This window comes from Aulonocara sp. 'chitande type north' Nkhata Bay, linkage group LG11 (assembly GCF_057382095.1).
Source record: "Aulonocara sp. 'chitande type north' Nkhata Bay isolate Kocher_YH1m ecotype deep benthic linkage group LG11, A_spYH_male_GT1.1, whole genome shotgun sequence".
In the NCBI taxonomy this organism is placed as follows: domain Eukaryota; kingdom Metazoa; phylum Chordata; class Actinopteri; order Cichliformes; family Cichlidae; genus Aulonocara; species Aulonocara sp. 'chitande type north' Nkhata Bay.
In genome coordinates this window covers 20,595,932-20,618,156 of record NC_141354.1, presented here as the reverse complement: position 1 = coordinate 20,618,156, position 22,225 = coordinate 20,595,932, and the positions used below count along the sequence as shown (strand labels likewise).

Genomic DNA, 22,225 nt, shown 5'->3' with positions numbered 1-22,225 from the left:
ACTAGTTTCCGTGGCTAAAGGTTAGAAAGAGAAACCTGGAGAAATTAGCTTTTCTCCTGACAGCAGTGACATGCCCCTTTCCCTCATTTCCTTACCAGTTCTGCTGCTTGCGCTCCATCACGTTGTCACGCTCGGCCCTCATCTCTTGGCCTCGGCCCCCTTGGCCCTCCACTGAACCGAGCGGCAGGCTCATTACAGTGGCAGGGCCTCAGAGGATGGAGAGTTGATGTTTAGCAGCTGAATCACCTCCCACTGCCTGCCGTTGGTTTCAGTCTGTCGAGGCGGAGAACATCATTCATCAAGAGCCGTCAGGCCGTCAGTCACAGCGGCCGCCGGGAGCAGGAGGCCACGGTCATTAAGCTTCCTGCGGGCTCTGCAGCTCCACATGGTGCTGAGCGCTGCTGAAAACTGGGTCTGAGGGTAAAAAGCTGATTATTGAGAGAAATCTGACAAATAGCAGAGCGGAACTGTACAAGCATAAATATACAGAGTTTACCATCAAAACACTCCACATTGTACTGATTCATTCTCACCGGGTGTTCTTTCTGAGGTAAGTATTCACAGCTTTTACCTAAATACAATAAAAATACACATATCGAATAAAAGACCTGTATTTAAAGTTTCACTTGTATAACACATTTCAAGATAAAAAAACTTAAAAGCGGTCACCTCCTGTACAGATGTTGTTGTTACTCATGCGTAAGCATAGACAAGGTTATTTTTGCAGATTTTAACAGCTCTGTTAAGGAGGATCTATTATTTTCCTGATTAACTGATGTTTTTGTAAAACACGAGAAATTTGTGTTACAATTATAAAGACACCTTGACAACATTTGTTACAAGCCAAAAAAATAAGGAAAAATAATAATTCCTTGCGTTTCAAATGCTGGAACCATCAAATACAGGATACAATTCACTTTAATAGAGCACAGCATGTTACATTATCAGAGGAAATGCATTTCTGATTTTCCCCTGGATATAGTGCAAACTTTAAGCCTGCAGCTCTCCAAGCTTAAAGACGGTGCAGCAGTGTGGCCAAAATCATGCTTTTTCCTACCATGACGGACACACTCTTCTGGCTAGAGTACCTTCTTCTGTGGTGTTTTGGCTTTCACAGTGAATAAGAATAACCTGACGCGTGATTTTGTAAGAAATGTTTAAAAAAAGATTGTGCGAGAATATATCAGGAGCTGATTGATTGGCTGGTGTGAGACTTTTAAAAACAGCCATCGGTCTGATATTTCAGCCTGGCCTCATGTTGACAGCAGCGGGATGGCCTGCAGAGGAGAGAGAGATGACTCAGGGTAGGAACACTGACTGGAAAAGACCTTAATATAGAATCTACTGACTCTGTCACTTTTCTCCCATAAAAAGAAGAGAGGGCCTGCAGCTCTGTTTTTCTGCACGCTTCACTGTTTATTGGAGGGGCACTTCCCGCTCTTCAGATGTTACAGATGCTCAGGGTTTAGGCTGATGTCGAAGTCATAGTGCTGACAGTGCACAGCAATCAGATACAGTGTGTAACAAACTATTGAATACAAACAAGTGTGGCACTGTGGAGTGTGACTTTGAAAAGTTGTTTTTGATTCCTTTACCAAATTTTCTTTCTTGTGTTTCTGGTAGAGAGACTGATGAGCCAATGAAATAATCCCAACTAACTAATGCTGTGTAATGTTGGGTAACATTTGGTACTCAAACCCACATGAATGTGGGCTGCTTCTGAAGATGTGCTAAGGCAGAACTGTCTCCACACTGTCACTGTGTCAGTGGAAACCAGGTATCTGACTTCTTGTTGTCTTAATCCAACTTTTGACATTTCTTTCTCTTTCTGGTCTCTTCCACTGCACATGGCCTGAAGGTGCCACAGATGACAGGATTTATGTAACCCTAAAAACGGTGGAAATTTGTTTCCTTCAGCTTTTACCATTAATAAAAAATTCTGAAAGAAAGATTAACAATGAACTAAGTGCATATCTGCTTTACCAGAGAAGAGAGGTGAGGATATCTTTTCACTTTTAAATCATGGAATCATCTCAATAACTATTAAAGAATTTTCCTATTTTGTGAGTGCATCCACAAGTGCAGCTGCTTATCCATAGGAATGCACTGTGGGTCGATTGTACCACAGTGACTATCAGGCATTGTTTGAATCCAGTCTTCTGACACTCTCAACATTGTTTCAAATTTAAGTTGTTGTAAAAACTTTTTAGTGACAGAGTAAATTATTTTTACATTTTTGCATTTCCATTTCGCCCGTCTCAACAAATCACCAAAGTTATTTTTGAATGCAAAACTATCTCACATCCTATACCCGTCTTTCTGTTGGTGTGCAGTACAAACACCAGTTGATTGACAGCACTTTCAAAAACACCATTATTAACACAGGGTGGGAAGAAATAGCTTCAAAGAATCCTCTATTTGTGTGTGTGTGTGTGTGTGTGTGTGTGTGTGTGTGTGTGTGTGTGTGTGTGTGTGTGTGTGTGTGCGTGTGTGTGTGTGTGTGCTGTCTCTGTTCCAACACTGAAGAGTTAAATGGCCATCAACATCAAGTGTTTTACTCTGCCAGTTTTCTCTTTTTTTACTCATTCATCAGCCATAATTATTACTGTTGCTGGTCATAATTGTGTGTGTGTGCGCACATGTGCACATCTGTGTGTGTGTGTGTGTGTGAGCAAGAAAGAGAGTAGAAATTACATAGTTTGTGACTGTCACAAACTCGTCACTCACCTGCTGCAGTGAGATTCAGCCTTGTACTTACAGGGAAATACCACTCAATTGAAAATGTCACTTGGAGCCTGTAATTCATCTGCTACACACACACGGTCACACACACACACACGTGTTCCTCACTTGTCCATCAGGTTGATGGTTCTCAGATTGCTGCCTGACATTTTGGACAGATGGAGGGTGGAGGATAACTGTCACTCACCTTCCTCCTAGTCGTCTTCCTCTTCTTAATTTAAACCATGTGTGCTGACTGAGAGGATGAGGATAACGGTTCACTGGCGCCTGATCTGGCACTAACCTAACTTTACCACTGCTCTCATATCTCCAAGTGTGGCAGATTTTAAAAGTAATTTAACAAAAACCAAGATTTTTAAAACTTTATGCTTTTATGATTATAACCTAGACACACTATGATAACTAAAGTATAGCTAGTGCTTCCTGTTGTTTTGAGCAATACTGTAAGTGCACTTAGTAACTTGTTACAATACCACTACATGTTATATAATGGTGGGTGGCTCTGGGTTCCTTAATTCCAGGTAAATGCTGAAGGACCCTGATCCTATCGTCAAGTCTCACATGCACTGCACTTATTTAACCTCTCTCCACTCACCTACAATATTGTTATGCTCTGCAAGCCACTTGGCAACCAATGTCACATCTGTGGTTACTGATGCCGACTCTGTTCTGTACAAGGTGTTTTTCCAGTCTTCTATTGTTCAGTTTCCATGACCCAGGGAAATTGTAGCCTCATTCTCATATTATCAGCTGTGACATCCAGTATGGTCTTTTACTGCTGCAGGAAGGCTGTTTCAAGGTTCAGTTGTGCTTTCAGGGTATCTTTGAATAAATAAATTCCAGTAGGTCAGTAGTTCCTGAAATACTCAGACCAGCTCATCAGCACCAGCAACCATGCCACCTATAAAGTCACTGAAATCACCTTTCTTCCCCCTGCTGTTTGAACTTCAGCAGGTTGCCTTGACCATGTCTGGATGCTCAAATATATGGAGCTGTTGTCATGTGACTGGCAGATTCGATATTTATGTTAATGAACAGAAAAAAAGAAAACAAAGAAATCTGGATGGATATCTAGATATTTATGTAGGTCACAGGAAGCGATAGCTGTGGTATTCATATCACTGTACATGTGTTGAACCCCACTAACTCCAACAAAGCTGCTGGTGGTCTCCTCCGTCCATCTGTGTGATCGGCATTCTCTGCCATTTGGCTGAAATCAAGTGCACATTTGTTCATATCTGTGTGAATATCATAAGCTCTATTCCCAGAGAATATTACCTCTGAGACTCCTCTCTAAAAACTTCCTTGGTCCTATGATGAGCCTAGCACAAAACTTCATGAAAGAAACTTTACAAATAAACAATGACCTTTCATGAGATAATAGGGAAGAGTGTTGGTGCTACTGATGATCATGTCTGACTGTGTGGTTGGGCGATTTCAATACAGGGAATGAGGCAAAGCAAACTTATTAAATATAATCTTATGTCTGTTATCTGTTTTTTCTGGTGATAAAAAAAAGTCATAAAAGTCAAAACTGAATTCAATTTAATTCAAGTTTGTGATGCAGTTCAGTTCAATTTTATTTATCTATCCATTTATTTATTTATTTATTTATTTTGTTAGTCAAACAGTTGCTTCAAAGCATGTTATATTGTGAGGTAAAGATCCTACAATAATACAAAGAAAACAGAGAAAATCCCAACAATCAGATGATCTCTTATAAGCAAACCGAACAGCAACAGAACAACACCATGTCCAGGGAAATACTTGACTAGTCCACTGGTTAGAAGAACTGATCCGTCCTGTCTGACACCCGGGCTGACAGTTTGTCAGGCATCAGTCAGCACCAGTTGTGCACTTCATGAAGATCCTCTGTCGATTTAGGCTCCCTTTATCATACCGAAGGCATGTCTCAGTGTATAAATAAATGCAAGGTACATAACCATAATGTTTTTCCCTCCAAAGTGTGGAGCAAACAAAATGTTCTCACTGTCAGTATCACTGTCATACACTTGGTCTGTTCCCCTCAAGAACTGAAAGCTTGTAGGAGCTTGCATGAGGGTTACAAAGCATCTGGTAAAGCAATAAATGATCGTCAGCTATAGTTAACTGGTTGTTAATTTGCTATCATGTAAATTATTAGAACCTTCTTTTAACAATTCACATCTGTTTAGCATTACCGCATCAGTTTGATTTGATGTGTCTATCAAACCATATTAGGTTCTGGAGTTTGATTTTAGAGACCTTCACTTTTCTACCTTTGCCCTATTCAGTCTGGGGATTTAAACCATCACCTTTCCGACCCACTCCTCCTCCGCCTTCCTCTTACTCTGTACTTGACAGCTGTCTGAAGCTAAATCACCGCAGTCAAGGCCTACAGTGAAGCAGTGTGACGGAGAAGACGGTGTCGAATGTCCTGTCAAAACCACTCAGTCCACTCTTTCATCACAGCTCACTCGCTTTTTTCCTCTCTCCTCGGCAGGAGAGAACAAGGAAGAGTCTCGATAACGTGATTCTGAACTTTTTACAGGTTAAGAGGAAACTTGTTGAAATGAAATCTCTTATTAATTCTAGATCTTTATTTTAACTTTTTGGCCTTTTGTCTTTACCTTGTTGTGAAAATGATTTCAGATAATCCGATCACTTCTGTCTGAATAAACTTGTAGGCAATCATGTTTACATTGCATCTATCTGTCAGCTAATGACACACTGCAAGCTCACCACCGTGCTATTAAGCCTCTTTATCTTGCATCCAATTATACATGCGATCAGATTTTTCTTTGCACCACTGCACATTTACATATCCATTCACTCACACTCCACTGACTAATAACTTTCGGCTTAATTAAACTCGTTTGCATGTGGTGAAATCCCATCATGCAGCATAATGAAATGAGCCCAGTGTGATCGCAGGTTGTCAAGGTGTGTGTAGTACAACGGGTATATTTAGCAAAGCTGCCGCTGGGTAAAAACATATATCATCAGTGAATGTAACTGAGCCAAGGCCTGTTATGGCATATTATGGTAATTAACCAGAATAAAAGACACCTTGGTTTATTAAACCTTTTCCAACTTGCTTCCATAGATGACAATGTCATATTTGAGCCATAATCTGGGAAACTTTAACAACTGAAATACTGAAACTAAGTTAACGTGGGTAGAACATGGGCAGGTCCCTAACAATGGGAAGTTTTTGCAAATTTTGGAAAACCAAACCTTTTTAGAAAATCTGAGAAAACTTTTGTACTTTACTCCAGATATTTATATAACTTAAACCTAGAGAGGGCATTACATTTATATTTAGGGACTTATTATAATAAATGCATACATGTGCGGGCACTTACAGAAAATGAGGCGGTGCTCTAAAATAAGGTCAATTGTACTGAAGAGGCGTCAGAACCTTTACACAAATTAACTTGAATTCAATTCAGTTATGTTTATGTAGTACCTATTCACAACAACAGTCACCTCAGGATGATTTATATTGCTATGTAAAGACCCTGTAATAGAAGGAAAGCTCAAACAATCAAAAGATCCATAATAAACAAGCACTTGGCAACAGTGGGAAGGAAAGACTCCCTTTTAACAGGAAGAATTATTTTCTGTGTTGTTGATGCAATTAGCAGTAAAATGTCCCAAACAATAGTTAATCAGCAGTTTATTTAAATAGTCTCCTCCCTGTATTTGGGCCTTGAGAAAGGAACTCCCAGAAATATTAATGCAACAAGGTCAGTCACAAAAGGCTATGAGTTCCCACCTCTTACACACATTCTTGTTACTCTAAAGTATAGTAAGGTAAAGTATTAACCCCAATGTACACCTACTCCTGTCACAGACTAAACATTGTTTGAAAAACTGGATTTAACAATCTGTGTATTAAGTGTAGCACTGAAGTAAGAGAGTATGATGTCACTGGGTTGATTGGGTGGTTGGTTGCTGCTTATTAGAGAGAAGAATTAGAGAAGGAACTAATCACTCAATGGAAAACAACAAACTAAAACCAAAGTAGATCAGCATATAGATGAAGAATGTGTGAATGAGAACATGTCCCTATTGTTTTTGCATAGGTCCACATGATGTGATCAGCACTATTTAGATTAACAGTTACCCCCAGTTAAATAAACAAGATGATAGGTTGCTACATTGGCATTATGTCACAACCATAACTAAGTTTCCTATTGTGGCATGATCAGAAATCCTAATACTCATTAATATCTCTCTGGGGGAAAAAAACAAAAACAAACTTACCTTACATTCGCCTCCTGCTCCTCGTGTGCTGTAGTTTTCCACAATTATAATATAAAGTAATCCACCCACTAAGATAATAATATGAAATGGAAAGTAACATATAAAGACACCACACAAAAGCACAAATGGTGATAATGGTATTGGCAACTTATGTAGGTTATGTTGTAGTGTCGACAAAGATTCACCACGGACGTCTGAATCACAGTTCCAGTCCATGAGAAAGGAATGCAGCTGGACTCCTGTCTTTGAGAAGACGGCATAAGTATTAATACAAACATGCTGTCAAAGGTGCTCTCCACATGTAGAACAGGAAATCAGTGGATTTAACTCCTTCCCCCACCATTATGTGCTGTCTGTGCTTTTGTCACACAACCTACTGTATTTTACACAGCTTCTGACACTGCCCTCCTGCTGGTATACTGAAATTGCACCTCAAGAGTTTTCAACTGTGCACAAAACCCAGCTCCAGGATATTTAAATTTTTCTTTTGAAAATCTCGACCATTATTGTGTGTAGATATGCGTAACAGGAACAGAGAGCTGAGGATTAGCATAAAAGGGGAAAGGCCACTTTGGATGCTTTTGTATTTGGCATTTTTTTCTATTTTCACAGGTCAGGTGTAAATGATTGTGCCTCTCAGAAAGCAGCAGCAGACTGACATGACTTACATGTCTATTTAAAGTTAATCTGAACAGAGTGACACTCTGCCATCTTCTGTGAAGTAACCTGAGTCAAAATATAAGTCACAAACAAGTGAATGGTAACTTCTTTAAAACAAAGTCAGTAATATTACACTGTCTTTCATTAAAAGTACTATAAAAATACTTATATGTGTCTGATCTCAGGTTTATGCCTTATTAGTCAAATAGCAACTATGGATATGAATCGTAAAGTGACTTGTTTAGATTACATAATTTCATTCAACATTTCAAACATGGGACAGTTAGATTGGAGGTTAGATTGTTGGCAACAGTTAGGTGTACCTGCAGCTGATGGTCTCCACATGTACTTGGCACGGTGAACTCATTGCCACTTCCAAAATACCCAACTCACAGAAAATCATCTAGTAAGTGTGGGTAGGTTTAAGCAGGGAAAATCTTTAAGCAAATGATCCAGAGAAGCACAATGTGGTTCTCCATTGAGACTACATTAACAGACCTGAGCCTGTCTACCGGCAGAGACCCTGTTCTGCCAGATGGAGGCAGTGTCCAAAGTATGAGGAACAAGCAGCCTGTATGCTACTCTTGACTGTGCTGTTGCTGGGCCATCAGCCAGCCGTGGAGAAGAGCGCAGTTATAACATAAAAGGACCTGAAATGAAACTGACTGTTAAAAGCAATAAAAGGTATCTGCTACAGCCACTGTCTGTGCTTTTCATGCTGTTCTGATCTTTGATGTTTTTTCATGCCTCTACTGTTGCTGGTGAAGAAGCATGTCACGCCCTTCCCCCTTCCAGCCCACTTGTTAACCAAATAGCATTCAACCTTTGCACAGATTTGGGTTTTGGAGTGCTGCATAGAGTATGTTTGCATAGGTTGAAAACCCCTGTCTCTAGGCTTTCCATAGGCAAATGCATACGCAAATGGACATAACCGCTGTACAATAAAACAAGCGTTACTGGGGGAGCTCCATCCAATAACCCAGGGGTCGGCAACATGCGGCTCTGGAGCCGCATGCGGCTCTTTAGTCCTTATAGTGCGGCTCTGCGTGGTTTGGGAAAATAAATTAGAAGTATTTAGCTGAAGTGTTTTTTATTTATGTTAGTTCTTTTTTAACTTGTAGTTCTAAATTGGAAGATTATTGTGATATTGAAATATAAAAATGAAATTATATTCTATTATTTTTTCATCGTTCAAAATAAGCGTCACACTCACGGATGCCGGTATACCCGCCGAAACGCCGTGCATTTATCGAGACTTTCAACCTCAGGTAGGCCAGTTATGGATCTTCGGATCCACATTATGTCAGCAGCTATTCTCCACCATGAACTATGTTAAAAACAAACACCGCTCACGCCTCACAGATGACTGCTTACAGACCTGCGTAAAGATGAAAGTGACTTCATACAGCCCCGATTTGCAGACGCTGTGCGCAGAGGTTCAGGAGCAGAAGTCCCATTGTAAACATATCACAGCAGACCCGACGATGTTTCCATGAACATGCTTTTCAACATCTCTTTATTGACCACTTTTCACATACAGTTGCTGTTCGCATACAGCCGGCTGTAGCTTTTCAGCTCACAGACCGACTCATACCAACACAACAGCACAGATAGCACAGACGTTAAGGCGGCGAGGCGTGATTGCGGGTGCCGCTCAGGTGCGTCCGCCTCCCCTGCAGCGGCGCGTCAGACCACGCCCCGCCACACACATTAACCAGGTAAAATACATATTTAGGCAGAACTTTGCAAATATCTATTTTTCTGTTTTTAGCAGCATAGTGCTTTTTTTCCAATTACTTTTTTAAAAGCCAGGCCAAGGCTCCAAAAGCCCAAAGGCGATATAAGGGTGGCGGCTCACAACAGTTTTTGTTTGCTACATGGATCATTTTAGTTCAGCTGGGTGTCTTTCCTTTTATTATATTTCTTTAAGAGTTCAAAATGTGTTAATTACATAAATAAAATTTAATTTTCTCTGTAGCTCTTCATGGATTTCATAAGAAACACACCTTAGTTGTTCACACAAAGCATAAAAGTAAAAAACAATATATACAGTGATATCTTCATTTTAGATGTCAAAAAGAATTTGCGGCTCCCAGTGTTTTCTTTTGCATGGAAACCGGGTCCAAATGGCTCTTTGGGTGTTAAAGGTTGCAGACCTCTGCACTAACCAAAGTTTAGCATAGTTTTGCAGCCATTGAGAAAATAACTCATTAGTTATGTAGTCAAGTTTTTTTTTTTCAAAATAAATTACAAAACTCTTAATTTTATATAAAATCTGCTAAAAATGTGCTGTTTCGTGTCTTTTTTTAAGCCTTATTTTAACAGTGGGAGGCGTGTCTGTGTCTTGAATCCAAACTGGGAGCTAAGATAAGATGGGGCCTGATTATTCATGACTTTGTATATGAAGAGAAGGATTTTAAATTCAAGAATTTAAATTCTAGAATTAGCAGGGGGCCAAGAAGCTATGTTCTCTTTTTGTAGTTCTTATTAGACCGCTCTCTGCAGCATTTTAAATCAACTAAAGGCATTTCTGGTAGTTTTTATGCCAACCTGATAATAATGAATTACAGTAGCTCAAGTAATAGATGTAGTAATAAATGGATGGACTTTCAGCATCACTCTGAGATAGGATTTTTCTAATTTTGACAATATCATGCAGATGAAAGAATGTGTGCTGTTAAAGGACATATGCTAGTCAAAACTGACTCCAAGATTACTCGCAGGGTTACTGGAGGCCAAGATGATGCCTTCAAGAGTAAAAGTAAGTCAATGTCATTTGTAAAACGTGAATACTTTTTTGGACAGTGGGATATTTTTTTTCTGAGAGATTTGAAGTTTAGACAGTAGGGATATTACTGAAAACTGAAGCGTGTGTACAAATTGAAGAACTTTGTAAAATATGTGCAAATGATATTTAAGATAATATAATAATCTTTACATTTTTGAGATTTAGGACATCTTGTTTTCGAGGAGATGTTTGAAGAAAACTTCAACTTGTTTGAAGGTTTTAAAATAAAGTTTGTGGTTTGTCCTTTGTCCATGATGGTTGAGATCATTAGCCGTCACACCTCTTCTGCTTTACTGCAACAGAAGTCTCTTCAAAAAGCAAGCCAGCACTGCTTGTCATTCTCTAAAGCTGGGCTGGTTTGGAAGACTGAAATATTTTAGGGGGATTTGGCACCAACCTCCTTCAATCCAATCAACTATGACTAATGTTAACACAGGTGTAAGAAGGATTTACCTGCTCAGCCACGTTCCATCCGTCATTTAGAAACTCAACATGTTGCTGTGATATTTTATCCACCAACTGAAGACACAGCACGGGAACATCAACAGTGGAGCTGCATGCCTATTTCCAAGCTTTTAGCCTCTCTGTTTGAGCCACTCATACAATTTTTTTTGTTGTTGTTCTCTGTGAGCATTATATCTGATTTGTGCAGTGAAGTTTTGACTTTTTTTTTGTAACTCAAATTAGGTTCCTCTTTTTGGTTGTTTCCTGATAGAGGGCTTGAAGAAGCATGACCGATTGACTTGAATGTGCAGCCATCGTGTCGCCTTAGTGCATGCGAGTCTGCACAGGCAAATCAGCACGAATAAACTGAGACCTGAAGCAGTGGCTCACTGCTACATGAGCTTCAGAGAACTTAAGCTAAATTGCAAACACAAGAATGTCAAGCTGATCACAAATTCTGCTTGTGATTGCTTAAAAAAGGGGAAAAAAATGCTGCTTTGTTTCAGGCTGGAATACATGCAGACTGAACTGACCGTACGCTTCAGTCTGCACTCTGATATATGAGACCAGATGTCTTAATGTGCCCTACACTACATTCAGATTTTTAAACTTCCACAGTGCTCAGTCTTCTCCTTCTGTTGTTACCACAGACAGGTTTCAACTACCATCCATTCATTCATGAAGGTCCCGCGAAGATGCCATTTTCTAGACTTCAAGGACTAATAAGAAATAGTTTTCAGTGGAGATTTCAAGAGGAATTAAAATTCAAGAAAAAAATGGGACTTTACCCAAGAAAGTACTATTTTAACATATGAAAATGAAGTAAGCCACAATACACATTATTGTGGTTCTGTTCAAAGTTAGTTCTTTAGTAATGCCAATGGTATTTTCTTTGAGATTCTCGTACCAGAACAGAACCACAGACTTCTGGTTTCACTTCAATTTCAGTTGTCACAACGCAGGACAACTTCATACCGCACCGAACTCTGTTCTTGAACACAGATGGAAGCATTTTTTTGGGTTTTTTGGGCTCACATATTAAATTGATTTCCTTCATTCATTCTGCATGTCATTTCACTTCACATCATTTCACTTGCTTCCTCTCGCCCTCCAGTCTGTGATCAAAGGCTTGAGAAAGTTTTCATTTTGCTTTTATGAATGATAATAAAATGAACACAAGCACACAAGTTCTCATTTTTGCAAACTTCAGAGGGATTTCCTGCATGAGGCAAACACGCACGTGGCTGATTTAATCTCTAACAGAGGGGAAAATGTGTGTGAAGAACTAGATTGTTTGTCACTTGAAATCTTTGAACCACTGATAAATTACACTGCTACGGGCCGCTGCCATTACTGCAGACAGGAAACAGCAAACGACATGCAGACTAAGGGTTTTCAAGCCAGTTATTGGCACAGTTTGATCTGATAAACAGGACACACAGGAAATGAACGGGGGGGAAGTAAATTGTCAAAACAGAGTTTTGTTATGTGAATGTTAAAGATCCGCGAACGATAGTTGATTTTCATGTGTGACGGTGTGTTATATCATGTTGGATAAAATATGACTGTACACAGTAAAGATTGTACAGCAGCAAGTTTACATTTAGACCTTTTTTTGGAAGCTTACCAACTTACAAGTCTTCTGATTGTGATAGGACTTGTTGAGTTTAATCAAACTGAAGACAGTAAATGTAACAAAGATCTTTGTTTGTTGCATTTGGTTAAGAGTCAACACTTTAAAATGCTGCAACTTGAAAAATAATTTCAATATTGTGTAAGAATATTATGTTAGGCACTGTAATACATGTTCAGTGGAACATCTGTAGTGCATGTATTCCAAAGAGACACGCTGACTAACCTGCAGTTTATATAATGGAATTTTTAGCTAATGTTAGTGTTTGCTCATTTCCAAACCTCTTGACTGGAAATACCAACCCAGGAGACCAACAGGCTTATTTTCTTGTTTTGTAATACGGACATGATAAATGAGTCCATACCATTTTTACCAAAATATTAATACATTACTAGTTATAGTATGGCTTTGGTTGACTTGTAGGAATCACGAGAAAACAGTATAGTAATATTAGTAGTTTCAGTAAATGCCTCAAAATCTCATTTTGACGTTCAGGTGACAGCGCCCTCTAGTGGATGTGAACATTATGAGATTGATTGTTTATTTTCTTAACCAATTGTCAGGGCAAGGGGCTGGAGCCTATTCCAGCTAACACTGGAGTGCAGTGTAAGGTTGTTATAATCCTGAATTACCTGTTAACTTAAAACCTATGTCTTTGGACTTTCATAGGAAAAACATGCATACTCCACACAGAAAACTCAAGCTAGCGAGCCTGTTTGAGCCAGGAATCCTGTTGCTGTGTGGCAACAGTGTTAACCACTGCACTGCCAAGCAGTTTGGCAATGACATTAACAAATTACTACATTTAGTGACACTACAGCAACGTCACAATAGGAGGGATGTTGGGGTTAATGAATGGCTGTTAACACAGGAATTTACTCTTCCTTTTCAAATTGATAATCACTTGTGGTTTTTAGCTATGACCTTTTTATAACCTTACCACATGCTATTACTGTAAAGATGACTGTAATGGTTGCATGAAATTAAAGTTCTCATTTCAAGCCAAACCATAATCTTTCCTAATCACATTCAACTTGTTGTTAGTTGTTGCTTTTTTCTGCTTAACACAAATCCAAACCAATAGAATTACCATATGAATCAAAGGATTAATTATGTTTCAACAGTGATTATTGACAGTTTAAACCAGAGGCATATGTATCTCATGCTGCAGTATGTTCATAAAGGTCACAACAGATTGGAGGATTTCTTTTGTCTTATAGTGGGAATAAAATTATGTTCTGATAACGATGTGGGGTTACTCCTCAGTTATTGTGCAACTTGATGTAGCAAATGGTTAAGTTAACTTGAGATCTTTTTAATACTTTTTGACGTGTTTCATTTATGAGAAACAAAGCAAACCAACAAATAAAAGTTATTTTAGTTCATTTGGAGAAAAGACTATCCCTTTTTTATAATGGCCTGCTGAACCTGCATCAGCGTGTGTTGTGTAAATCTGGTAGAGATTATCGGGGTCCTCAGTTTTGATTGAAAATCGTCTCAAATTTGCCATGGCCGTGATGAGAAAGGTTTAACGTTACCCACAAACCCCACCTCCCTGTTGGTCCCTTTCTCTCTGCTCTCTTTCCCCATCCGCTGACTCAGCCTGTCAGTGGGTGGGTCTTTCATCCTGTCACTCAGTGCTGCTCCTGCTTCGTGATTAGTTTCTCTCTTCCACGCTGGTAGGCGGTGCCATCAGATCCACATGGAGGCAGTTGGGTATCTCTGTGCCCGTTAGTCTATTCCATCCTCCAGTGGCGACGCTCCAGACACGCTGGACCAACTTGGAAATACTGCAGCTGGACTAAGAAAAATATGCTCTGAAGACTTGCTTATTTTAATAATACTTTTATTGCTTAATCCATATTTTTTCAATAGCAGTGGGGAAGAAGACCTATCTTATTTGCGCGTAAAAGTCTCTTGTCATTTCATTCTTAATTAACTGGAGAGGAGAGCGCTGAACGATAGTGTTACTGATGTTTTCCTTGCATTTTAGATGGACTTTGAGCTCTTCTTAGCAATCACATTTACCTGTGACAATTTAACTGATTTACAAGTTAAACTGGCATAATTTATGGGAATATTTAGATTATTGGATTTTTTTTCCTTGGGGAACTTTGCGCTTTCCTGGAGATAACTATTCTTTTTTATGCGTAAAATCTTTTTGTTTGGGTCATTTTAAGAAACAGAGACCCGTTAGCGAACACTTTGCTATCTTGTGCAAGTGAAACGGGTTTGATGGAAACATGACCAAAGCCGTAACTGGGCCGGTTATCCTGCACACCCTATGCCTGCTCCCGCTCCTGCTGCTTCACGTCTCACCGGTGTGTCTGTCTGCGCAGCACGGACATCCAGCGCGCTACTTCGGCCAGATAGCGGAGAACTCTCCAGCTGGGACGCCAGTGGAAGGGGTGGTAATTTCTGTCACAGCTGCAAACTGCCCCGGTGCGAACCTCACTGCCAGTTTGAAGGGAGATTACGCGTCAGATTTCAGACTTGTTCACTACCGCGGGCATCGGGTCCATCGAGCGCAATTATGTTTGGTCTCCGCAAAAGCACTGGACCGGGAGTTTATAGCTATGTACGAACTGATGGTGGAGCTGCCAACTCGGTGTATGAGGAGACGAGCCATCGTCCAGATTGAGGTGTCCGACAAGAACGACAACATCCCTCTGTTTACCAGCGGGAACAAGACGATTGAAGTAGATGAATTAACGCCGCCCGGAACCGAGCTGGCTCGCTTTGACGCAAAGGACGGTGACGCGGAGAGCAATGGACATGTCACTTTTTACGCATCACCGGACTTGTACCTGCTCCACGTGGATCCACAAAACGGACAAGTGAGCCTAGCAGGATCTCTCGCTGGATTCAGCCAGGTGACTTTGCGCATTTACGTGAAGGACGGAGGAGATTTAGCACTGATAGGTGAGCCGGTGTTCTTGCGCATCAACGTCCGCCGGTCCAACAGAGCGCGACGGATGCCGCGGGCTCTGTCCGAGGAGCTGACCTACACAGTTACCGTTCCGGACCACGTCAGAGTTGGCGACCTAGTGTTCACAGTTCCTGACCAGAGGTTCGATCAACGGTGGTTTGAAGTGATATCCGAAGCCGACTCACCAGTCCAGATCGAGCGGGATTCGGGGCGTTTGTACCTGGCGCGCAGTCTGCGAGAGCCCGCCGAGGTGGTGGTGAAGATTCAGAGCCTCCGAGGTAAGAAAATTCTGGTTTTCTTTTCGTGCGTAAAAGCGCAAAGAAAGCCAGACTTACCTGAAGATTGTCATGCTGGCTTAGGAGGCTGGTGTCTACCTTTGGATGTTGAAGTAGACGTGGTACTCAAAGTGTATTTTATTGAGTCTTAGCCACATATCTCTTTTTTAAAATTTAAAAGTAGGGCCAGGAGTCAGCAAGGTAAAACCAAAGTTAGTAATCGTAATGTGGAGGAACATTACCTTTTCAGTACCTTTTCTAACAGTTTCAGCAATAATTTCTCCCTAAAATTATTGCTGAATCTTCCTTTCAGAATTGAGTGGTGCTCATTCATTTAGAGAAGTTTGCGCGCGTGCTTTTGTATGTTTTGGCTTTTTTCCATCTGAGTTTAAATCGACCTCAACGGTCACTTTCCACTCTTTCATTCATTCCTTACAACACTCCACACGGCACTGCCAAGTGTGTGTTTCTTGTGTGTGCGTGTGAAAGTCTGTGCGAGTAAAATACACAGAGTGAGATTACTGTTGCCAGTAATTTGTTAAAGGACAAACAGAACTGAGAGCGAGGTGAGGCAGAGTATATACAAGTCAACACACTTCACACAGAGATTTTACTTTTAAAATACAGTTACCACACACACACACACACACACACACACACACACACACACACACACACACACACACACACACACACACACACATACATCCACGTGTTGATAGTTCTCCAAAAGGAAAAAAACTGGACTGCAGCTTATTATTTAAATGGAAAACAGCACTTGTACAGAATTTGTTTTGCTTACCAGCCTTTTTAACAGCACCTTTATTAGTTGGGATTCACAAGGGTTACACAGCCTGAACATAAAATATTCATATATCCATGATTTCCAAAAGACTAATCCAATCTGCCATTTCTGTGGTGAAGGTTGGATTGTGATATGTAGCAATAACGACCTGGTTAAAGGACGGCTTTTCAAACCATATTCACATGGTCGTATGTGTGCCACTCTTTCATCATACATTGCCATGGTTAAAAAAAGATTTAGATATAAGCTTAGAGGCAAAAACTTGTTTAAAATAAGCTATGCCTTGCATGGTTTTGTCTCTTTTCCTGCAATTACAGGTGAGCTTACAAGCTTATTTCGGTTGTAGCACTCTTTAGGTCAAATCTGCCTCTAGGTTTTACACAATTATGTGTTTTCACGCCCAAGTGCACTGTGTTAAAATTTACGTAAAACAAGTTTTGTCTTTATAAGTATTGCCATAGTTTGAGTAATAACTCAGGAAATTACAGAAAGATCAAAGACCTATTTAAAGGAGTTTAACAAACTACAAAAAAGAAAGACATTTATTCTACTTTACCATCAGCGATGAATATCAGCATTTAAAAAGAACATGTTTTCTACCTAAAGACCAGTTCTTACTTAGGAGTCTTCAAAAATCTGAAGCAAGCAAAGTCAAAACTTGGACAAATGAAAGCTGTATAGCCTAAGAAATTCTACTTAGGCTTTAGGTGAAATATGGATGCATTAACCCTTAACAAAACTCACCCAATCCCAGCAATCTGTCAGTCACAATCTCCCCACCCCCAAAGAGGCAAAATTCTCACATCTGGTGCTACACTCACTTAAAACCAAGAAATATTTAAAAATAGTATTAAATCTGCTGGTTAACATATTATGAGTCTGAAATGTGTTAGTGTCTTGCAGCTCTGATGTGTTTGACAGGATGAAATGACATCCAGATGCCAATGTGCTCATCCTACTTTGCAAAGTCAATGTTTAATCAAAAGACTAAACTCTTCACATCTGGATGGTGGTGGTTGTTCTGGCAATTCGGTGTCCTGGTCAGATCTGGTTAATCAGTTGATACAAACTGCATCTCCGATGTTTATTTGTAGAAATTAGTTGTGTTTGCTCACCTGGAGATCTCCCAGGTCTGAACACACAAGTCAAAACAGATCCAGAACCTCAGACAGGAAGCAGTGTTTGTGTTAAAGCAGACTGCCGAGCTCAGATTGGCTCTGGTTTGTGACTGCAGAGAAAGAGTGTGTGATTTGGTCGACACGGCATTGAGCGTGTTATAAACTGGCCGGCTGATTGAGGCGAACTGTCTTTCATCGGCTGTGGTTGCGATTTTGATCTGTGGGAATAAGGTCTGGGCAACAGCAGCGGTCTGGTGGAGGCAGTGCATTCGTCTTTGATTGGTCAGCTGGCTAAGCAGATGCTGTTTGTGTTTAAATAGTTTGCAGTTGGAAGTTCCTGACTAATGCTGGTCAAACAGGGAACATAAGTTTAACCTCTGGATCTGCAGATGAGTCCTTTCTTTTTCCCTGAAATCATCAAGTTTACATCTAAATTATTCATTTAAAAAAAATCTAACAATGATTCATCAATCAATAGTATTTTTTTAGTTGAATGGATCAGTTACTTTTAGTCAGGCGGGATTTCTGACTAAAATGTGTAACAAGGACCTGAAAAATTAGCTTGCTTTAGTTCAGAAACTCAGAGAAAATCAAGTTCTGAATTTGCAGATTGTAAAAAAAAAAAAAGACATAAGATGTGAATCACAATTCTTGCAGTCCCACGTTCTCCTCACTGCCTGTATATAATAAATTACAGACAGATGTCAAGGTGTATGTTCCCCCCCACCACCACCACCACCACATGCACACGCACAAACACAGACACGCACTGGTCTCTCTTACTCCTTGGCAGGATGTCCATCACTGCAGATAGCAGTGACTCTACTGACTCTGCTTTATTCTTGACTGTTTATAAATCTAAACACATGATAACAGGGGCCTGTTCTTCGTACCACGCTAAGTGAGTTAGCTGGATGAGATTGTTGACGATTTCGCGTGATCCTGGATCGTTCGGTTCCCCGAAGCCCATCCGGGACTTGCTGTCATAGCAACAGAGCCGTAAGCGTAAACCTGCTGGGGAGCAGGTTTACTTTATGTAAACAGGATTAGATCGCGGCCACGCAGGTATGTCCGCGTCATTCATACGAAAGCAACAGCGATATTCCACCACTGTTTCACCATAAATAAATAACATCAATGTAACTAAAGATAATGCAGCACTTGATCCTTTTATTGATTTCACACAGATACATACAGGTCATTTCCTAAAAAAGGGAAATGTACTATTAACATTCTATCACATGTATGTGATTATTACAGATGTAATTCATATTTCAGAGTAGTAATTGTAAATTACTTCGTGTAATCAAGATGAGAGACCACGGCTATAAAAGCGAAGGTGGATTTGGGAAGTCTGTCGCAGTCATATCCTGTCCGTTTACGCGAGCAGCCCATTGCGGAAGGTGCAAGATTGATAAGGAGAGTCCTCAGAATTCAGCGTATATTGCGGGACAGACAGGATCCTTTAGCTCAGCGCGACAGTGTGCTCATAGAGAGATATCGATTTTCCCGTGAGGGTATTATTTACTTAACCAACTTGTTGACGAGGGGGTGCAGGACCACCACCTGTCTTTTTTTTTGCTCTGCCCTTTTCTTGGTTGCTGTTATGAACAAACAAACAGATTATTTCAGGGTCTCTTTCCAAGAGACTAAAAGCAATATAAGTGATAAATATTACCATTCTGTAGAATATTCTTATATTTCACTTTTACTTGTTCCCATGTTCTAGTGGGTCCTGTTGTGGCTCTAATGTGAAAGGGGATATAATATAACATATTATAATATAATATAATGTAATATAATATTGGATAATATGGTGTGATATGATAAATCTACCCTACCGCCTACTGGTGTTGGCCAGAGGGGCCGATGGCGCAATATGGCAGCCTGGCTTCTGTCAGTCTGCCCCAGGGCAGCTGTGGCTACAACCGTAGCTGCCTCCACCAGTGTGTGAATGTGAGAGTGAATGAATAGTGGCATTGTAAAGCGCTTTGGGTGCCTTGAAAAGCGCTATATCAATCCACTCCATTATTATTGTTATTATTGAATTACTTACGAGTTTGATTTGTCAGCAACTTTCTGCCAGCCCTCTCTCCTTGCTTTTGCAGCCTTTGCAGTGTTCCCTTGCGTTTTAATTAAACTCTGAAACTCCTGAAATCCCTCACTCAAGAGTTCTTGCTCTGCTGCCGAAAAATACCGAGCGCGCTCCTTCGACATTTTCGCCGACCAATCAAAGGGTTGCCGATCAATGTTTCTACTATCGATGCGTAGCCCCTGTTGGGCCACCCAGTGATCTCACATTACTTCATCCAGCTATACTAATCGTCAACAACAGGTGTGTTCGGGGAACCGGAATAGCGAGCTCAGAGTTAGCGCGATGATTTGGTCTTGGATGTTTCATTTGATCTTGGATGTAGTAAGCGAGGTACGAAGCACAGGGCCCAGCTGTCTTTGTTTCCTTACATGTGTCGTGGCCATGACTTTAGTAACTGAACAAATTTCCTCTACGTAGGCAAAAAAGAGAGCAACGGAGTAAATAATTTTGTGGTGAGGTAAAAGCTGGTAAATCTGGCAATTTTTAGCCAACAGTCTTTTACGTAACACATCTTTAGGTCTAAACAACAGAACAGATCCAATGCCTATGACTTCCACTTGTGACACTTGTACATAAATAATGTCTTCAATGTGAGCATTTGCAGATTTAAAGATAAGACAAAAGCAATACTGATGATTTTTAAATATTTATTGTTTTCGGTGATTGTTTAGTTAAGGTTTAAGCACAGGTTAGGTTTGGGCCTCGAAAACAATCTGTTCTTCTGTTTATTTTCTGAACTCCACTGAAAAGACCACAAGAACCTAGCCATAAAAATCAGTCATTCTAACCCCCTCCATAGCCAGTATACCCAATATTGTCATGTTTTGGTGAAGTTGTTTTGAGTTTTTGTAGATTATTGCTATCAGGAATTGACTAGGACACAAAAATATCCCAGATGTTTGATCAAAGGTTGTTTTAGTAGAGGAAAATACAAGCTCTACAGGTCTATGTCATGTTATGTCAGCTGGATTCAGCTGGCATGTTTTCAAAGAATTTTGTATCACTCTGTAGCATTCTACACTTTTATTGAAAATCCTGCCTTTGAGGTCTTTTTTACACTTTCACTTTCATATCAATGCTTTACACGACACATACTGCAAGGTCTTATGTTTAAACTTAATAAAGATAAAGGTATGTCAGTAAAACTACTTGTCATTATTAAGAGAAAGAGCCCATATAGATGCTGTGAGGCAACTTGACAGGTTAAACCACAATAAATAGCGATAGCATGCACGTGGTGTGTGTAGTGTGTAGTTGTCTGCCTCTTATAACTCCAGTGATTTTCCTGCAGCTTGAAATCTTATGTGATCTTGTCAATTTCATGAGTCCAGCAACTAACCACTCTTACTAGATTGTATCATGTCATCTCAACAAGAACAAATTAAGTTGTTGAATTTCATACAAATCCTACATGATTTGGTTACGTTCAAGATAGAAACATGACATTCTTGTGTTCAAATTACAAGGTAGACTTTTAATGTAACAACCACCCAATTTACTTTTTTTGGTATACCGAAAAAAGTAGAGGCGGCTGCTCGACTTGACTGAGATGGATGCCTTCCCGTGCAGTGTCGCAAGATTTAACATTGCTATATTATTGACTTACTTCACTAGAACATGATATGAACAATTTAATCTACCCATGCATATCATGTAGTTTCTACACTAAATAGTTACACTTAACTTTAAAGCATGAGGCAATTGTGTTAAATACACGCAAGATGCTTACATAAATCCAAGAGATGGCCAATCCCTTTTTTTCAGTGTAGCGGCAACAATAACAGTCGCCTCAAGGTGACCCAACAATAATACAACCCTACAATCAAACAAGCCTATATGAGCAAGCAGTTGGCAGTGGTGGAAAGGAAAAACTCCCTTTTAACAAGAAGGAATTTTCAATAGAACCAGACTCAGGCTCAATTTTCCTTTTTAAATTTTCCAAGCAGCATTCTTTAAGAATACCCCACTTATTGGAATTTATTATTGGTTATTCAATAAGAATACTGGGGGCTGAATTCAGACGTCATAAAATGTTGTCAAATCTTGGAAAAACAAGCATACTTAAGCACGAAACAGTGAACATGTGAAGTAATCAAATGTGAACGCAGCAAGAAAACCAACTGAAATTAGCGACTATGACTCAGACAAACTTCCCAGAGTGCATAGCCTCTATTTTTTAACTGTCTCATTAACTGTAATAAATGTGTTTATTTGCATATTTAAATGAGAAAATCTTTCCTGTTGGCTGCAATTAATGCAGCTGCCTTCACACCGACGGGCCTGTTCCCTCATTAAGCTGCAGCTCTACTGTTGTTAACTGTTATTAAATGTTTTAGCCAAAGTGTGTTTGTGTCACACACACATACACACATACACACATACACAGATACACATTGTTTCTCAAACATGGTCCTGGTCTGTCAGGATTTTCTACAGATTTTCTGTGCTTGGCAGCCCTGAGGTGACAAACGTACACACACTCATACAC

General features: G+C 40.0%; 1 protein-coding gene across 1 annotated transcript in view; it reads left to right on the top strand.

Moving 5' to 3' along the window:
* The first annotated feature begins 14,276 nt into the window (after nucleotides 1–14,276).
* The window catches only part of LOC147318861 (neural-cadherin), a 151,295-nt gene continuing 143,346 nt past the window's right edge, over nucleotides 14,277–22,225 (top strand). Inside the window, exon 1 of the mRNA XM_086311010.1 lies at nucleotides 14,277–15,722. Within this exon, the coding sequence (XP_086167136.1) occupies nucleotides 14,759–15,722 (964 nt within the window). The 5' untranslated portion in view covers nucleotides 14,277–14,758. The remainder of the gene's footprint in view (nucleotides 15,723–22,225) is intronic.